We start from the raw sequence: 19,167 nt of genomic DNA on the forward strand, positions 1-19,167 counted from the left end.
TGTTTTGGTTGTGTCGTACATGCATGAATGTCACCGATGCGAAAATGCTTAGCAGCTAGTCGGTACTGTAATAAATATGCATCGTCAAAAGTTACATCACATCCTAGTACGCAGCACTGCCTGACTATTCTAACGAAATCAACTAAAACTCAACCAACTAGGGAAAATCAGTGAAATATTACGCCAGTAAGGTCGATTGCAGCACTCCATCACAGTCGACATTACGCAATTCCGGACCTCCGCTCAAGCATATCCTGCGACGGACTGAGTTAAGGGGCGTGGCAGTTTCCAATCATTGTATATATGTCATTGGTCTGGGACTCTGGGCCAATGTTCCCCCTAATTTTTGAGGAGTCTGCGCGCACTCACCAACTCACTGCGCAATCCCTTGGACCATAGCCTTTATAAGGTGGATCAGTGCCTGATCAATATTTTAATTTATATTTTCGGAATCGGTGCAACAGTAGCTTTCGATCAAGACCAGATTCAGTAATTTCTGCGCTCGGGAAGATAGCTTTTGGATTGCCAGAAATCCTACAGTCGATTACGCAAAACAATTCTTCACTCCAGCCTCGGCGAAGCGGAACGAAGCTGCAAAATCGGTCGTTGCCGTTCCATGTTTAATTTCTATAATTTAACGGAGCGCACTATTCTTTGAAGTCGGTTCAAAATGTCCTGTCTGCCTACATGATGTAAGAATCACATGAATCGATTGTATCATTGGATTGAATATTCTGACATCGCAACTTCAGTTGTTTTGGTAGAAGACGTACAGCATGCATATTAAAACTACCGAACTGACGATAGAAACAGCAAAAACACGCGAATAAATGGCATGGAACACAGCACACGGCAGTTAAAATGTCGTATTTCGCTCTCCCGCCCAGGTTCTTTTTAGTGCTGAACGAGTCTGATGGAAGATAAGTGTCGGGGAACATTGCAGTTTCAACTCTCCCTGTTGCCCATCGAGAAAAGAGATCGATACAAAGTGTTCAAAGACGTGGTGGTAGCGTCCTGCAACGTAAAATCATATTACCCATTGAGGCTTTGCAAGTGACGCATGAGAGGTGAGATAGCTAACACGGGGTGATAAAAATTTGACGGAATTTGCCTTGCAAATTATCGTAACCCAATTATTGAACCCGCGAATGAGGGAGCAGTCTTCAATTCCATTTTTCGAAGTTGACAATACGAATATCACTGTTATTGTCCATTGGGACGTTGCAAACACCATAGCATGGCATGCCTACCCTACCACAATTGATGTGTATTACCTCTGGAACGGCAGCTTGAAACTGATCGATGCTGTCGAAGATTGGATGGTGAACTGCCATTTGTAGTGACGTACATTTGCCCTCGTCGCACAAAAATTGCACCAACTGTGAAACATGGATTACGGTAGGCTACTTTTACATAAGCAGATATATAGCTTCCGACCATTCTCTTTCATAATATCAATAGCAACGTTTTGCTTGATATGGAATGAGGAAGGTAGGCAGTTTATTTTTGTTGTGCGAGCAGGGAAGCCGTTTATTTCGATGTTACATACAAGCTAGTCTTTGGTCTGAGTCAGCCACGGATTGAACCCGCGACCAACCGATTAAGAAGCCGATGCTTTGCTGTTGTTTACCAGTACATATGGGACTTGTTGGATTTTTTATTAGAAGTGCAATAACTACTATTGTTATGAAAGCAATGCATCAACACCAGAGGTGGTCAGTAACGAAGTACTTCTACTTTTTGAATTACTTGAAGTAGATTTTGTCTACTCACACTACTTTTTAAGTAGTTATGATTTGAGACTACTTCTACTTCTACTTGACAGTTTTCAGTTTTGTAGGCAAAAATAAGCGTAGAATACCTACTTACTTAATTACTTGTGAACCACCGCTCCTACTTCTACTTGAGTAGAAATTCCGGCGTTACTTCTACTTCTACTTGAGTAGCGACGGTGACTACTTTGACCACCTCTGATCAACACTGTCAATTCGAAAATAGCCTGAATTTCGATACACCGCATTGGTAAATTCGGCATGTTGAATTCGACATTTAATGAAGTGGGCACTTGGTATGTATGTATTAAGGTATTCTGGTTAGGGTTAGGTTCTAGGGCAGGGGTAGGTTAGGATTATTGGATGCTAGGTGACGAATTCAGCATGTGCCGAGCTCATTAGTAACCCTGCCGCCAGGCTACATCAACAAGAATGTACCTAGTAGGCCAATTTTTCATTGAATGTTCAATGTTCAAATCGTCGTGGGCTGCTGGCAGAGTTGAGTAAGTTACGGACTGCTGATTTTCATCCAAAATTCTTTGGCGGTCTGCTTTGAAAAAGGGCAGTGGCATAGCTAAGAATCCAGCGTCGCCCTTGTCTAACCAGAATTTTTAGCTCTTATACTGTGTCATCAGTTTGTTTGTACATGTGTATGTTCGTCTTTTAATTTCCTCAAAATGTACTTGAAAAACGTCAGAGGCACACTGCTGGTTATCGACGACGACATATTCACCTGCAGCACTTCCGGACACGAGATCACCTTCAAGTATTCAAAGTGTATGTCCCTCAAGCATTCCTTTCGGCGTAGGGTAAGCTGTTTCCTGCTCGGGTCGAGATTCACATTCTCCGCGTAGTTGACGGGAAAGCCCGTAGCCATTTCGAATACAACTTGACCTGTCGAAAAAAATTGACAACCTCCTTAGCAGAGGCAGGATAGAAAAGAACGAAAAACACAGCAAACGGCTAACGTCATGTTAATAGGGAGATACTAAGCATGGTGATCATGACATGATGCTGCTACTTGCACTAATTACTTTGTGGATATGTATTTAGATATTGTTTCTACTCACCAGGTTTTGAACAAAAAATACAGACTTTTCAAAACTCTGAGTTTTGTAAAGCAGGAAGGAGTTTTTGTATTGATTTGCTTTTACGTGCGGAATTGTAATGACGACAGGTCGAAATAGTCGCTGTGTGACCGAACAGGATTTTTTTTCAATAAGGACATCTGTTTGTATTGTGATTACTATCAGTCCGCTTGTGTTCGCCATAAGGATGCATTTTTCAATTAGGAAAGTAGGCATATTCCAGCCCTCGACCAACTCTGTGTAAATCAGTAACCTAACCAGGCCAGTGAAAATGTAATTTTCGGAGGTCTCGCCTGGGCGTTCGTGAAATGGGAAACTATCTCAAATTTTTATGACAGAATTAATATAGCGATCTATTTACATATTGTTTGGGCACGGTTGTGCTTGGCATGGGTAGCTCCACTTCTTGCTTGCAAGCCATCGTGTCATAGATCAGTTCCACTAGATGCAGCTAACCCATCATATAACTCATTGTTATGCAAATGAAAGGGAATAGAACCACACTAGAAATAGTTTATAGCATGTTTTTAAATCACTCCTTTACATTTTCTCGCAATATTTGATAAAGGTTGCAGTAAAAATTGGTATGAAAAATTGAAAAAAAGTTGCAAAAAGTTGCACTATAAAATCCCTCCAAACATCTTAAAATATCTTAGTACATAGATTTAGAGTATATGGGAAGCTGTAAAAAAAGTTGCAAGTTTCAAAAACTTGCCCTAGTAATAACACAAACAACATGTAACACTAGATCTGGGGCGGGCAACTTTTACAGTAGGCGGGCCGCATATGAGAAAATTTAAGTTCTTCGTGGGTCGGATTGATGAAGAGATACATAATAATCACGCATTTATTCATCTATACAAGGAATATTTAATGTAAACTTTAAGTTAACAGCATTTAAACCAAAGAAAGTGTTTAAAAACTGTACTCAGCTGTTAAAGTCAATAATGGTAAGACATTTGTGGACGATAAAAATTGCAAGAAGTTCTTTGAACTCTGGCTGCATTTCGAACGTAGAACCCTTAGTAAAGACTGCACGACACACGTGAGCTTCAGTTAGATAGGAACACAGCTTTGTCATTGTCAATTTTCACGGTCGAAAATGTTTGCTCGCAAATGTACTTCCACGGCAATGTTTTCAGGTTGGAACACTTGGATTCATTAAGTGACACAATGAACTAAAGAATATCCTAAAGTCACTATAAGCAGTAAACAAGTAGTGGGGAATTGCAACAGACTGTGGCCCCGGGTCACATTATCTAGTAAGAGCAAAAACTGTCTGCGGGTCGCTCAAAATCCCGTTGATGACTGGGTCCGGCTCGAGGGCGGTGTGTTGCCCGCCTCTGCACTAGATCATAACAGATGAACAACACACCAACATCCAACAGCCCAGCTCTTTCTGCATTGACCAAATCTTCTGCCGTTTTCATCTTAAACAACTCCACTTCGTAACCAGATAGTTTGCACAGGCTGCCGTCGATCATAATGTTCCCGGCATGGAGCCATAGGTATGTCTGTGAAGAAGAAGAATTTGAGAGGAGCGTGGAAGATGTCCGACCACCATAGAGCTGAAAATTGTGACTGTCCATTAGGGTTGTCCATAATTTGGAAAATCTTACGAATCCTCCGTTGTAATGTCTTATTCTACAGATTATTGATAAAAAACGACACTGAGCCTGAAAGAAGCTCACAGGAAGGCCGTTAAGATTTCGTGCAAAGCGTTTGAAAGTAGCTGCCGAAGAATGGGCGTGCCACCGACCATAGAACGGCGAGAACACTAGCAATCACGAAACCACGGCTCTTGATTGGCTAATCCGCTATGCTTCAATGACCACGACAGCAGCAGCTTGCTGTGTAGGTGATCAAGGAGTCTGCTACCGGCGGCGATTCTGAAAGCGCATTTTATGTCGGTTGACAGATAATGATTTAGGATTGATTCAGGGTATGTTGAGGTACGAAATACATGATGAACAAACAACAGCTGCTTCACAAAAACGTCTAAAGCATGATCGCTTTATTGTGAAGGAAACCGCCGTAGCCTATATGCCTTGTTTTCAACGAGGGAAAGTATAGGAGCTTATGCAAATACCGACGGATTCCTAGTTTCAGAAAGGCTATATCATTATTGAATACAAAGATAAATCTTACCAATGACACTACAATTTGTGTGATCTTATGGGGCTCAGGTTGTAGTACATAATTGAAGTTTTGAATGCTCTAGGGGTCGGCTGAATCAAACGGTTAGGCTTGGCACTCATCAGACGTTCACAGCAAATTGAATTCACTTGTAAGTGTTTTCAAAGTCCCTAATGATGCCGCAGAAACGAGGTTTAAATGCAAGCACAGACTATGCTTGATATGATGTACAAACTATGCTACATGCTATGCACTATGCAGCATTGCCTGTGCATACCTTTACACCCCTTTTATGCGCGATTATTAAGGACTTTGACATATCCTGTTCAGCATAGTGTGTGCTTACTTTTACACCTCTTTTCTGCGTCATCATCAAGGACTTTGACAACACTTGCAAGTGAATACATTTTGATGCAAGCATCTGACTAGAGTCAAGCATAACCCGCTGATTCAGCCGATTCTTAGAGCTTTCAAAACTTCAACTATGTACTACAACCTGAGCCCAATAAGATAACACAAATTATAGTGTCATTGTTAAGCTTTATAGTTGTATTCAATAATGATATATTCTTTCTGAAACTAGGAATCCGTCGCTACTTGCATAAGAGCCTATGCTTTCACTCGTTGAAAACAAGGCATATAGGCTACGGCGGTTCCCTTCACAATGAAGCGATCATGCTTTAGACGTTTTTGTGAAGCAGCTGTTGTCTGTTCATCATGTATTTCGTACCTCAACATACCCTGAATTAATCCTAAATCATTATCTGTCAACCTACATACAATGCGCTTTCAGAATCGCCGCCGGTAGCAGACTCCTTGATCACCTACCCAGCAAGCTGCTGCTGTTGTGGTAATTGAAGCATAGCGGATTAGCCAATCAAGAGCCGTGGTTTCGTGATTGCCAGTCTTCTTGCCGTTCTATGGTAGGTGGCACGCCCATTCTTCGGTAGCTACTTTCAAACGCTTTGCACGAAATCTTAACGGCCTTCCTGTGAGCTTCTTTCAGGCTCAGTGTCGTTTGTTATCAATAATCTATAGAATAAGACATTACAACGGAGGATTCGTAAGATTTTCCAAATTATGGACAATTCTACTGTCCATGAATATGACTTTCATACAGATGGTATCAGTATGGATTTCAAAACACCATTTTACAATGAACAAAGCTTATATTTTTAATCTAATGGTCACACGCCGAAGTACATGAATATAAGTTATATATACGTAGTTACATAAAAATTATGAATATGTCATTAGACGCCATTCAAGATAGCAGAGGAGAGCCGTAACCAGGGCTTTGGAGCCGGAGCCGTGCATTTTCACCGGAGCTGGAGCCGGAGCTCTACATAAAATTTAGCCGGAGCCGGAGCGGGAGCTGGAGCCCGTTATTTGAGGAGTAGCTCCGGCTCCGACATATTTCATAGGATGCTATTATATATGCAACAACCACATCTGCTGATTTATCATAATTGAATACCAGGCCTGAATTTTAATGCTATGCACACTTGCACAGCAATGGCACGGAGTAAATTGCGTTCTAGTGCAACTATGATGTTGTCGACAATTGACAAAGATTCAGTATGAAGTCACAAGCCGGCACGGCGGCACCTATATGTATTTGTTGCTACATTGGATGTTACTGACGGCTGACGGACTCTAGATTACTATAGATAACTAACCTATTAGTAGATTAGTAATCTATATAGACCAGGAATGGCCAACCTTTTCTGCTAAAGGGGCACATGCAATTGACGAACGAGTGCGCGGTTCACTAGCCACGCCAAACGGGTAAAATTTTCTAAGTTTATAAATAAACTACCGTAGGTGAGTATTGCGGGTCTATTGTATACCACCGGCTTGGCTCAGTTTGCAAGGACACGACTATTCGGCGTCTGGACACATCGATATCGAAGGTCTCAGATAATATGCGACACTCATTTTGTGCCTACATTTCACTGTCGACGATTTTTATGCGAGCTCAAACGCCAAAAGACTTTCTTCCGTAATTGCGAATAGACTCAATCGGGCAAATTAGGCGTTTTTTTCATTTTCAGTAGGGGGTAGGCTACCAAGCAAGAAATCGTGTGACAATTAAACACGCAAAGCGTGAAGAAAAATTTCGCTACTATTTTAGTTTATTGTAATGTACGACGATTTACTGAAAATGTGACTGGACCCTGGATCTGCCAATGCGTCGGAATTAATATTTTAGTCATCAACATCCCAAATGTTGCAGCCAGAATTGTAATTTTTGTTTTGCATTGCACGTTCACAATCTGAGCCATTCATTTTCCATAATATAATAGGACATTACCTCACGGGCCACGCAAAACCCTCTCGCGAGTCACATTTGCGGGCCACCCCTGATATAGACAGCACCATTCGATAATTTCAGAGCCGGAGCTGGAGCCGGAGCAGTGGTTATAATGCGGCTCCGGAGCTGGAGCCGGAGCTAATGTATGATAAAAGAGAGCTCTGGAGCCGGAGCTGGAGCAGTTTAAATTTCCGGCTGCTCCAAAGCCCTGGCCGTAACCACTTGAAAAATCAGAATCCTAGTCTGAAAAGAACCGCAAGTCATATATTCCCGTTTAGTGAATACATATTAGCCAAATACATCAAGGTCGAAGGACGTTACAACGATTCACAAACCCAACACTTCTGTCTCTAAGCATCAGGTATCAAAACACAAGTGCTCGGTATTGGGATCAAGTCAAGCCTTCGAGTTGCGAGTCAAGTCACTCGATTTTTGAACGTGATTGGAGTCAAGTAAAGTGAAGTGATTGCATTTTGCAAGATGATTGAAGTATACAGATGGAGTTGCTATTAGTTCTGAATCGAGTAACAGTTCTCGAGTTAATTATATGTTTAATGAGGAGTTGCATGGCTGTGCCGGTAATTGTCAGTTAAATATATGATAGAATCTGAAATCTCAGGAAGTTGAAACAAATTGATATGATGCAATACACAAACCACCTACACGTCCATACAATACAACGAGTAATATAAATGTATAAACTATATCATACCAATTTAAGTCATACAAGAGGTTCGTCGTTAATGTGAGCACTTAGCATTCTATAGCACAGAAACAAACTGATGGACAGATTACTACTAGTCCGCGACAACATAAGCTCTAATCACTTGGTTTGTGGTCAATAAAACTCTCAGTAAAACCAGGCTGCGCAATCGTTGATTAACTGGCAACTCACACAGGTTATACCAGCGTGTCGAGAATATGTACCTAAAGGTACAGCGACTTCATCGACACCGATTACTTGATGACTTAAATTTACCTTGAAAATTTGCTTCGAGTCGCGAGTCAGCCTACCTTGTGATCAGCATTATCAGTACAAATTTTCCATATCTTTTTCGTATCCTAAAATACGGTAACCCTAGTCAATCCGCATATCAAGTCGAGTCATCTGAATGTGTTGACTCGAGTCACACTGCAAGTCCTTGCTTTGCTATATTTTATAACCTTGATTTAGAAACGGATATGCATCTTGAGAGGTTACAGGAAAGTTTTTCTACATCATGGTAGATTCAGTATACTACAGAGAATATTTTTTGAAGTTACCTTCTTCAAGGGGAACCGAAGTTTATCGAGGTAAATCAACCCAAGCAAGATCTGCTTGGTGTAGGAGAAAATCTTATCCACCGACAACGCTTTGCCACACTCAACTCTCTTCGAGCCCACACTGCGGGTCAGGTGATGAAATGGTTTCTGTAGAAATGATTCAAAGTACAGAAGCCTCATTTCCAATCCAGACCGGGAAAGAAGATTTCACTCTAATCAGTCATGCTCCTGATCAGTAGAGTTTAACCAGGTCAACTGGATGATAAATCAATCACATTGCCAATTGTGGGCAGAAACACCAACTAATAACACAAATCTAGCGATATCATTGCTGGGTACATGTCGTTACTGATTAGATTGTCTCGAACTCTGTAACAGACATATTGTCACAGTAATTACAAGACGAGTTTCCATTAATGATCATGCACACTTTCGTTTCCAAGAACAGCTACAGATACGTAGTATCAACATTCAACACACATATTACAACAACGCATATGTCACATAATATCACTTCCTTGCCACGTTTGGTGCTGCATTCAATCTTGGAATACACAATTAGCAATTGCATTTTCATCACTCGTAATTAGTTCGAATTTTTTTGTTGTATCAGACACGTTGTTGTCAGTTCTACAAGATCACGAATGACAATGCCAGAAAAGATAAGTTTATTATTAGAGGTTCGTCACAACTTGGATAAATAACAACCCCAGGAGGAGCAGTTTTATTTTCAGTGACAGAAACATTAAAATTTACATTGGCAGTGTAGTAGTTGAGCACGATTATGCAAATCCAAAGCAGATTGAGTTTGTATAAAAGTTGGCTTTATCTATATCAATTAAGGAGTCCGTGAGCCTCCAAATTCAATGTTCCCACTTACAGCTGAAGTTTTGAGTTCAATTAAAGGGCTGGGGTTGCTAGAAAATATTCAACTTGAGCTGCCTGTCAAAACTGAGTTGCGGATTATATATCATCACCAGTCCATGAATACAAATATTCTTTCGAAGCCAACTACACATTGCCCGTATTCGATTGCTCGGAATGATTCTACCAGTGTCACTTGGATGAACGGGGCAAAAATTTTGACTGAATTGAGAATCATGTACTGACACTGATTGATTGCAACAGGTATTCCACTATTTCACAAAATCGTAAGCAATTCAATCAAATCACAATCTCTGCTTTGATAGCACGCCAGTTTCGGACCGTCGTGTGTGCGAATTACGGTGAATGATTTTTGGCGATATCTCGTACACATACCACGCCGAGCAATTTGTCTCGTAGCGAGCCTTTGGGAATGAATTCGTTGACGATAAGCAATGAGTCTCTCTCTTCGTAAAGTTTGACGTCAAAAACGGGTGAAATGTATGGGCAAGACTCCTCTTTGATTCTGTCGCGTTGCAGCCAGAGTTAGAAAGAAATTTGGCAAAATTGATTATCGGTATCAACATCAGTATAGGGTCAGCAGTGAGAGCACTGGTCACGTCATCTGGAGGGCCAGGTTCAAATTGTAACAGTGCCTGTCACACTGAAACTCGGCCAATGGCAGCACAATCCATTCCAGTGTCGGCGTCACAATGAAAGGCTTGCAGCATGAAGAGCATCGGGCATTAAACTTCAAACTAACTATGATGCGTATCAATAATCCGCTGCGGCACACGAGTAAAGCAGAATGACCGATAATTATAATAATATCAGTATTGGGATTTGGCTGATCCATGCTTTATTAGAGTGTTCAATTTTGCGGCTTCTTCTTACTGACCAAGCAACTCCCAAGGCCGATACTGGCGATACATAAAATGCTGGCAACCGATACGGTCAAGCCGGTCCAAGACAAAATAAATTTACTAAGATAATATCATTAAAAATGCGTATATTCATATAATATACCAAAAGTTGAAATAAGAGATAGTAGAAATTGCATACTCACGTCAAAAGGATGTCTAACGCTGTTCCGATGGCATTAGCATTTCTCATTGAAGCTACAATATTGGGACGCTGCTTAACTTTAGCAATGCAATTTCCAGATGCTACAACAGAAGAAACAATTGGAAAGTCGAGACAATCAGAAGCATAGCACCAAGGAAGTAAGATTGGGGAAGCCAACTCTTCTAGTGAATGCCGAATTACAAAGAACAATTTGAACGGAATGATTAGCAAATAATCTTGTCACAGATATGACTGGATGTAATGGTTCGAGTACTCGAATCTAAATCAAGCATCAATTCTAATGATTCGAAACGGGTAGTGGGAGATGATTTTTTCGATTACTGAAATTATCAGCTCTATGCCACCAAGAGTTAATTTTCAATCAGGATTATAGTTTCAATGCTATTTTCCGCTGTAGAAGGCTGTAAACAGCGATTGACCGTATCCTAGCATCCAAAACATATGGTGCAAAGCTACGCATGATTAATCCACAACAATGTTACAAGAGTAATGAAATAATCTTTAATTCGGTTTAGAATTGGTATTGGGCCTATATTCTTGGTGGTCACATAAAACATACGTATTTGAGCTTGCTATGTCATTCATACTATTTTGACCTCATAACGTGTCATAATCAATACTTGAGTCAAATCACTAAGGTAGGCCTACCCAATCCCTGATCTGGGTCCCTCAGTATTCAGCTAACTCACAGACAGCGTAATGCTATTTACTTGGGATATAGCAATGAAAATCAGTTCCATAGATCACAAAATTACCATAAAACTTAATATTTGGATGAAGTTATGTATGGCCTGTGACATTACATTGGGTTTGAATATGAGGCACTCATTAATAGTTGATACAGTGCTAATTTCACAACTCAATAGTTATAGAACTTCAATATACAATTGAATAGTATATTCACACTGAAATGAACCCTAATATTTTTGGCTGACACTCGTCAGGGGTAATCGTCAGCCACTAGTAGAGAATTGGAAAGAACATCGTATATCAACGATCGCATCGTCATATTTTGTGATACGATTGTTGATATACAATGTACTTTTCATTTATCAAGTAGTTGCTGACGATTACCCCCGACGAGTGTCAGCCGAGACTAATCGGGTTCATTTCAATATTAATACACTATTCAACTCTATTGAGTATGTCCATAAGATATCAAAATATCATCAGCTCACAGAACTTACATAAAGATAGAAAGCGATTCATGTTCTTGGTCTTGGCGAGAGACTTGTCATGCAACATGAACCAAAAGGTATTGGCAGCAGGATCTAAAATAGAACATACAAGTTGCCAATAATGCTCCTGCCGTAAGTCCTTTCACGATATAGACTCATTTTAAGACTAATGCTCAGCCTCAGCGAAAAGTAATTACCGACTGATTTGTACGAATTCGTATACTCCATTTTTCTCATCCCTCTGATGTAGAATTGTAGGCTCATATATGCGGAGTCGTAATCTGAAAAATCAAACAGAAATAAACAATAAGTATCTGCGTCCACTGTCCGGCTCAATTCAAAAGTAAAATATGTAGACAGTGTCAAGCTACAGAATGGCTGAAGATTGAATAAGTTTTAATGGTAAATCTGCATCTGTAGCAGGCAGGCCCCAGCAGAAACATGATTTAGACTGGATCGCCACGTTGATACAAAAACGGCGCAGTCCACTCCACATCACAAATAGAACTCAATCAAATACTGTTCTTAACCCTAAACTGGTTGTAGAACCTTAATGTTCTAGTCCTACTTGGGAGTAGTTTTGACTCCTGTTGGAAGTCGTTATATTTAAATATAATTCAGAAGAAAATTATGACATTATTTCTACTTCTCTTGAGTACAAACACTGACTACTTTGACCACGTCTGTTTACCTGTCTGCGAAGGACTATCCTCATGCCTTCTGTAACTGCCTACAACAAGGCAGGAGCTTTCATCTGACACATCCGTCTGATATGACTTCCTCCTGTGAAAAATCCAGCACATTAGTTAGTATGCAAGATATAGCCGGCGACAAAATATAGTCTGGACCTACCTGAACAAGCAGATAATCAAGAGTAGAATGATTTGTAACAATGTTGCAAGTGAGAGCACAGTGTAACCCTGTAAAAATGCCACAACTGAATTTTCAGGTGCAGGTGACCATTATGTAACTGCCGTGGTGGTTTTAACTTTGTTATACTTCTGATTTTACTTGGTTAGGTGAGAGATTTCTATGCATCATGACTGGTGAATATAGCGAAATCGTGTCTGTCCATCTTGCAGCACTATCTGATATTCGGAGATGGATCCGCAGATTTGTTCTGGGGTATTGGATAATAGCAGGTTGGGTTGAGAGCTTATGAATAGAGTTTGTGAATCTTCAAACAGTCCATTTTCTTTTACTACTATAAAGTGGTTTCAGAATATATATTATCTTACCCAGTATGGTTCTGAAGCGATCATTGTGATGCTGGAGAAATCAATAATCACATCAGATCAGAAGCAAAATATCTTTGTAAATTTATGTGATTAAGACATCTGGAAAGAAAAAAAACGATACCAGTTGTAAAGCTAGAATAAAGTAGATGTAGGAGAAAGCAATGATATTCTATGTGACATGGTTCATCAGCTTTGCAAGTTGGACGATGGCTTCAGCATCAAGAAACTGAACTTGCGGATTTCAGCAGGATTCTGATATAATTAGTTTTATGACAGCGTCCAGTTATTACAAAAATTAGCATACAAAATGCAGCTAGGACATCTATAGAAATATCAAATTATGTTATTGCATTCAATTTGCAATGTGAATTTGTGCCTTCATCAGATATTGACAATGACAATGGCTTGGCTGACAGAATTTGAAGTCGATTCCATAAATAAGAAACTATATTTCAATATCAAAATTTTGAACTTGCTCAATGCTCATCTCCGGTAACCATGAACGATACAAATACGATTCGAATTGTGGCTAGATAAAATCTGCAATCCAACTTTGAAAGCAGATGCAGATTTACCAAGACAGTTTCCGAAATAATGCAAAAATGAATTTTTGGAATACAGTGTGGCAATCGACCGCACAGTGCGCATTCCTATTCAGTGTGATCTGCACAATTCTCCATATTGAAAAACTGAATGATCAGAATGTCGCCACCGCATCAAGAAAAACAATACTAAATACTGTAGTAGATGTATCACCGTAGGCACTGGTATTAATTTGAATCCAAAATGATGACTGTGTTGGTCTGACCTGACAACGGGACATCAATTAGCCATTAATAACACACACAAATTTTCACAAAAAAGCAGAATACATCTCAGTTTCGGCTCCTTACGCAACACCAGACCCATTTTTGTAACATATCATTTTTAGCTTGCCAAAGCCTTAAACAGACCTACTACCATACCTCAGTTAACAATAAACAGGCATGTTATATGTTGACCGACCGAATTTCCAATTTAAAGTCATAATCCTTTATCATAACATTGATCATGAGCACAATTTGTCTAAAGTTTTGCTACTGGTGTATCCATTAAAAGTGGGTCTATGATGTCTCGCATGAAGACGATCGTCTCGCGGCTGCTTATGTCTAAATCAGACATAATCAAGGGCACAATCAGTACGAACGCATCACCGCCGCCAACGTAAGCAGTCTTCCGTAACGTTTCAGTACCGTGACGGTACGCTCACTTGTAAGGATTCAAGCACGCTTTTCCTTCCGCCTCTCCTGAGAATTTAATTCCGAGTTCACCTTGGCTTGTTTACGCGGCGGACCCGTTTTGCCACTGCTGGACGCAGGTTCCGAGTCGCTGTCCGAATCAGCATCGTCGGTCCTACGTTTCGGCACCTTTTCCCCGTTCAATTTCTTGTCGAGTTGCTGGTAGAGGTATCGCAGCAGTATCGTGTTTCGGTCCGAAACGATAGTTTGCTCAACAGGTCGGTCCTCCGTGCAGAGGTAGGCAGGCATTTTCTTCTTGTGATGGTCCGATTTGAAATTGGAGAAGTTTGAAGCGTCCCGCGAAGGCAGACCGCGCAGCAGTTTTTTCTCGCTCATTGCCACCGTTTAGGCCTATGCCGCAGTAGATTGATTCGCTAGAAGAAATTCGAATTTTGTGAGGCAGAATAATATATTTGATAGTTACCAGAATAACGAGAACAAAGCTTTATGAACGTGAATACTAATTGTACCTTGAATATAACTGCGGTTGGGTATAAATTCCTGGATAACTTCAAATACAAGAAACAATCAGACATTGCAGTGTCGGACATCCCAAGAAGGATTACACAATCTCCCAACTGTCCAAAGGTGGTATAAACTCGTGACTAACCAGGCCATATCGTCTCACCGAAAAGATGGCGCAATAGTGAAGCGTCCGGCTTCTTGATCGGTAGGTCGTGGGTTCGATCCCCGGCCGGGTCAGACCAAAGACCTGATTAGTAACACTGGTATCCATGACTTCCCTGCTTGGCACTCATGCATTACTGAGATAGCATGGAGAGGTGGTGCATGACTTTGAAAGCCGTAAAGGCTATATCTGCACTTCCTTGTCGGCATATGCACATCATGCACTCATGATATGCATATGCACAGATCGTGTGTATGTGTATCATGAGTCGGTGTATATGCCGCAATAAACAACAAGGAGAAAATAAACTACGTCCCTTCCTTTTCAGATAATGATAACTTGGAAAATATAGGAATTGATGAAATTTCAAAACATGAGCAGGTATTACACAATAAAATCATTTCCATGAGAAGTTGCGCATAACAATGAATCGATCAGTGAATCGAATCGATGACAGGAATTTTTCATCTTCAATTTCTCATGATGACAACAGAGCACACCAGAGAAATGTCCCATACCACAGCAATAGAATAGTAACCAAAGTAACTCCACCTAAGTCCTGCACAGCAAATAAATAAAGGCACCTCTTCTACTTTCGAGTATGTGCGAGTGAAAAGCCTTCGCACATATCTTATATCGTTGCAAAGGTGGAAAATCATTCAGCTCAAGATATAACGAATCAAACATCAAAATCCAATGGTACTGGTCGCTTTTTGTGGTACTTTCACTAAAGACATGCTCGTTCAGCCACAATTTCGGATTTTTGTAGAACAACTCACTTTCGTCAATATAATTCGGAGTGTCATGAAGATTAGGTGGGCACTCAATGAACCTAACAGACACGTTAAAATGCATGTGCGAATATAGCGGAGTAGTGTGGCAGGGCATAAGAAAGAGTACTTGACCGGGGCAATCAGGCGCGCAAGATGCTCTTAACTGGTCACCTAAACGACCCATAATTCTCAATGGCGCGCCTTGATGAATTAATCCTGTGTATAGGGCCGCGGGAACATTGGTCACGAATAGCAAAGTGATTGCAAGATTTTGTTTTTTTCTGGAAAGTTTAGAAATTGCTATCCCACAAAACAACGTAGAAATTGGAATCAAGTGTAAAACAAACCGAAATTCCTTATGCCCGACAAAACTATAAGCAATGCAAGTAAGCAAAAACAAGATTGTCAAGCATTTACAAATATTACGTTGATGAAATGGAAATTCAGAAATCTTTCCTAGTCCATAAATCGCCACAAGAAGATGCGTGCCAATAACAACCGGTACACCTTGCGAGAGGTACCAGTGCCAGGGATGACTGCCATAATGCACGCCTAGATTTTTTATAACATTGAACGTAAAGAAATTCCACAACACAAAGACAAATCGACGATAAAACATGTAATCAATGAGCAGGATACAGCTTAAAATAATAACACTCAGAATAATATAAGATGATATCGTACGCAACGTCCGTTTTCTTAATATATGCCATAGTGTTAACGGGATCCATATCACAGCGGCAGTAGGTCGCAAAACAGTAATAACAATTGCTAGTAACTGGAAATATATCACATTGCCTTTTCCTCGCTTGATGCTCCAGGGGTAATAATATAACCCAAAACACAAGGCTGATGCTTCTAACGTATTCAATAATGTACGGGTGGCACAAAACCACCAAAACCAACTGGATAATAAAGACAGTAAGGATATTCGAGCAACACAAGGCCCAAAATTGTTTTTCACAAAATGATAAAAATACCAATCGGCATATCCCGACAAGATGGCTTGCATAATGCGTGGTGCATATATTAATGTTTCGGAAGAGTCCATGTGAAATATCTTCATAGATCGGTAAACTATTGTGAAAATGGATGGATATAAGTAGCTTCTGAGTCCATAGCTCCATTCCCAAGTTAGATATCCGTACCCAAATGCAGCATTATGAGCTACTTCCAATGACTGCCAATATTCGTCCGCAACAAATGATGTTTTCACTAGAAAAACATTCGCTATACGAAACAAGAGTAATTGTCCCAGAATCGAATTCATTGTAGTTCGCTTGACAGAACTCAAGCACTTTGACGACTCTTATTTCTCATTCAAAATCAATGCCGTTCTGACATTAAAATGGTGCAATTAATTCAAATCTGCAATTCACAAATAAGAGTGAAATAAACTTCAAATTACACGAAAAACAACCAAGGATGATGAAATTGCAGTTATATTTCATACCAAGAAACACTACTAAAATACATCAAATATGAGGCACAATTCGATTGTGACATCAAGCATAGCAATATGCAGGCGCGTAGCCAGGGGGGGGTTTCGGGGGGGGGTCGAAACCCCCTCCTTTAGCAACGCGAAACCCCTCCTTTAACGCGAAACCTTGCTCTTTTTAAATGACCGCTCTGACGCTAATACTCGGTTGCAATTCAATAAGTCATATTATCAGTATTGCGCGCGGCGAATTGCTAATTGACGTGTTGCTAATTAGCGAGATTCGTCTGTGCGCATTGCACTGTACACGATCTCCCGCCAAGATGATTGGCGAAATCAGGTCATTCATTGTCGCGCGTTCGGCAATCATTACTAGCCTGATTTACCGCGTCTCCAGCAAGCCTAATTCCGCTGGCTTGAATAATCACATCTGCAATAGGCCCGCGGCGCACGATATCGTCACTGGCCTTCACAATCACATCTGCATTGGCTTGGTGTGCACGATATCTTCGCAGGCCTACAAAATCGCATCTGGAATAGGCCTAGTACTGAAGATATCGCTAGCCTAACTACCGAGTCTTGGGTCTACCATGCTTTGGCTCCTATTTCTCGGTGGCTTAGATAAAATGCTATGAAGTATATGCTGATTAGCGATTGTGATTAAAGAGTGACATTGCGTAACTGAATGACATCGAATGTCCACAATCATGTTCGACACGTGCGTACATTAGGGCTCTTCAAAAATGACTTTTTTTCTCAAATCGTACTGGCTACTAGATAAAATTGTTAGGTTACCTAATTTAAGCCTACACACAAAATTTGGTTCAGTTCCAGCCAGTAGCCGCTTTGCTACAGGAGAAGAAAGTTTCTATTTATTATATAAAAATGAATAATAAAAAATTTGAAAATTTTCTGTTCACCCCATGAAAGTGTTAGGCTGTCTATAGAAACGATGCTCACCAAATTTGGTTCAATTCCAACCAGTGGAAGCGGAGTTATTGCCGTCGAAAAATTTGGATTTGAATAAAATAGTATTTACGGTGAACACAACTATAATAAATAAACCAAGAATCGGTCACCGTAAATACTATTTTATTCAAATCCAAATTTTTCGACGGCCATAACTCCGCTTCCGCTGGTTGGAATTGAACCAAATTTGGTGAGCATCGTTTCTATAGACAGCCTAACACTTTCATGGGGTGAACAGAAAATTTTCAAATTTTTTAACATTTATTTTTATATAATAAATAGAAACTTTCTTCTCCTGTAGCAAAGCGGTTACTGGCTGGAATTGAACCAAATTTTATGTGTCGGCTTAAATTAGGTAACCTAACAATTTTATCAAGTAGCCAGTACGATTTGAGAAAAAAAGTCATTTCTGAAGAGCTCTAGCGTACATGCGTAATTGATTTCCACTAGTCTTCAGTTATAGTCCAGTATAGGCTTGAGTTATAAGAGGTAAAGGTTTGAACCACCTGAAATCGGCGTTATTATAGCACATCTTCCATAAAAACTCGTACATTTTTACTTGCGCAAATCGTCGCTGAGGCTACCTAAGACGCAAGACGCATTGATGAGCGGGCGTATTCAATTGTTCAACGCTTTGATAAGCGCGCGAATTCAAATGTTCGACGCGTGCGTATTTCATTGTTCACGACAGATCAGGGAGTCGCTAATTAACAGCACTTCTGGACTCGTCGACAAGCTTATCATACGCCTATAATCCCCAATACGGAGATGTTGTATAATCGTTATTTACGCATCGCATGTACTTAACCCTAATGAGTCAATGCTACGTTACTAAATTCCAAAAAAAGCGAAACCCCCCCTATTATTTCAAACCCCCCCTTATTTTTCGGCTGGCTACGCACCTGGGAATATGTGTAGCTTACATCGTACAAATATTAAGGAAAACAAACGTTTTTCATAAAATTCAACTAAAAACAGTCTGCATATTTCAAGCGGCTAATTACGGCATCAATATAGCTTAAATTCTGTGCTATTTCATTGATATCCCCAAGCAGGCTCAAATTGGAATAGCAAGATAATTCGCATGCATTGATTTGTTTATTATTTTCATTAGTTCAAAGCACCACAAGATTGCGAGGAACA

The 19,167-nt window shown here is 40.3% G+C and overlaps 3 protein-coding genes across 3 annotated transcripts; all 3 read right to left on the bottom strand.

Annotated features, from left to right (window-relative positions):
- Positions 1-794: 794 nt before the first annotated feature.
- Positions 795-13,077, bottom strand: LOC145452490 (uncharacterized). Its single transcript, XM_080330672.1, has 12 exons — positions 12,940-13,077; positions 12,554-12,621; positions 12,393-12,484; positions 11,899-11,982; positions 11,711-11,794; positions 10,504-10,603; positions 9,834-9,963; positions 8,574-8,720; positions 4,236-4,374; positions 2,506-2,666; positions 1,275-1,379; positions 795-1,014 (listed from the first exon to the last, which is right to left on the bottom strand). Exons 1-12 carry the CDS (start codon positions 12,961-12,963, stop codon positions 946-948), a joined length of 1,203 nt encoding a protein of 400 aa, XP_080186798.1. The 5' UTR covers positions 12,964-13,077; the 3' UTR covers positions 795-945.
- LOC145452492 (DET1- and DDB1-associated protein 1-like) lies at positions 13,038-15,382 on the bottom strand. The gene has a single exon (XM_080330674.1). The coding sequence runs from the start codon at positions 14,550-14,552 to the stop codon at positions 14,199-14,201; it is 354 nt and encodes a 117-aa protein (XP_080186800.1). The 5' UTR covers positions 14,553-15,382; the 3' UTR covers positions 13,038-14,198.
- LOC145452487 (GPI alpha-1,2-mannosyltransferase 3-like) lies at positions 14,591-18,272 on the bottom strand. Its single transcript, XM_080330668.1, has one exon. The coding sequence runs from the start codon at positions 16,885-16,887 to the stop codon at positions 15,397-15,399; it is 1,491 nt and encodes a 496-aa protein (XP_080186794.1). The 5' UTR covers positions 16,888-18,272; the 3' UTR covers positions 14,591-15,396.
- Between the last annotated feature and the right edge of the window lie 895 nt (positions 18,273-19,167).

The sequence above is a fragment of the Botryllus schlosseri genome, chromosome 12 (genome assembly GCF_051294905.1).
Source record: "Botryllus schlosseri isolate E-star chromosome 12, Bs_hap1, whole genome shotgun sequence".
NCBI classification, from domain to species: domain Eukaryota; kingdom Metazoa; phylum Chordata; class Ascidiacea; order Stolidobranchia; family Styelidae; genus Botryllus; species Botryllus schlosseri.

Bases quoted from the DNA above. Each gene is read 5' to 3' on its own strand.
- LOC145452490 (XM_080330672.1), bottom strand. From the start codon at position 12,963: ATGATCGCTTCAGAACCATACTGG. The intron at 12,622-12,939 runs GTAAGATAATAT...GCATTTTTACAG, and splicing joins TCGCTTCAGAACCATACTGG to GGTTACACTGTGCTCTCACT. The intron at 1,015-1,274 runs GTAATACACATC...TTTACGTTGCAG, and splicing joins TTCAAGCTGCCGTTCCAGAG to GACGCTACCACCACGTCTTT.
- LOC145452492 (XM_080330674.1), bottom strand. From the start codon at position 14,552: ATGAGCGAGAAAAAACTGCTGCGCGGTCTGCCTTCGCGGGACGCTTCA.
- LOC145452487 (XM_080330668.1), bottom strand. From the start codon at position 16,887: ATGAATTCGATTCTGGGACAATTACTCTTGTTTCGTATAGCGAATGTT.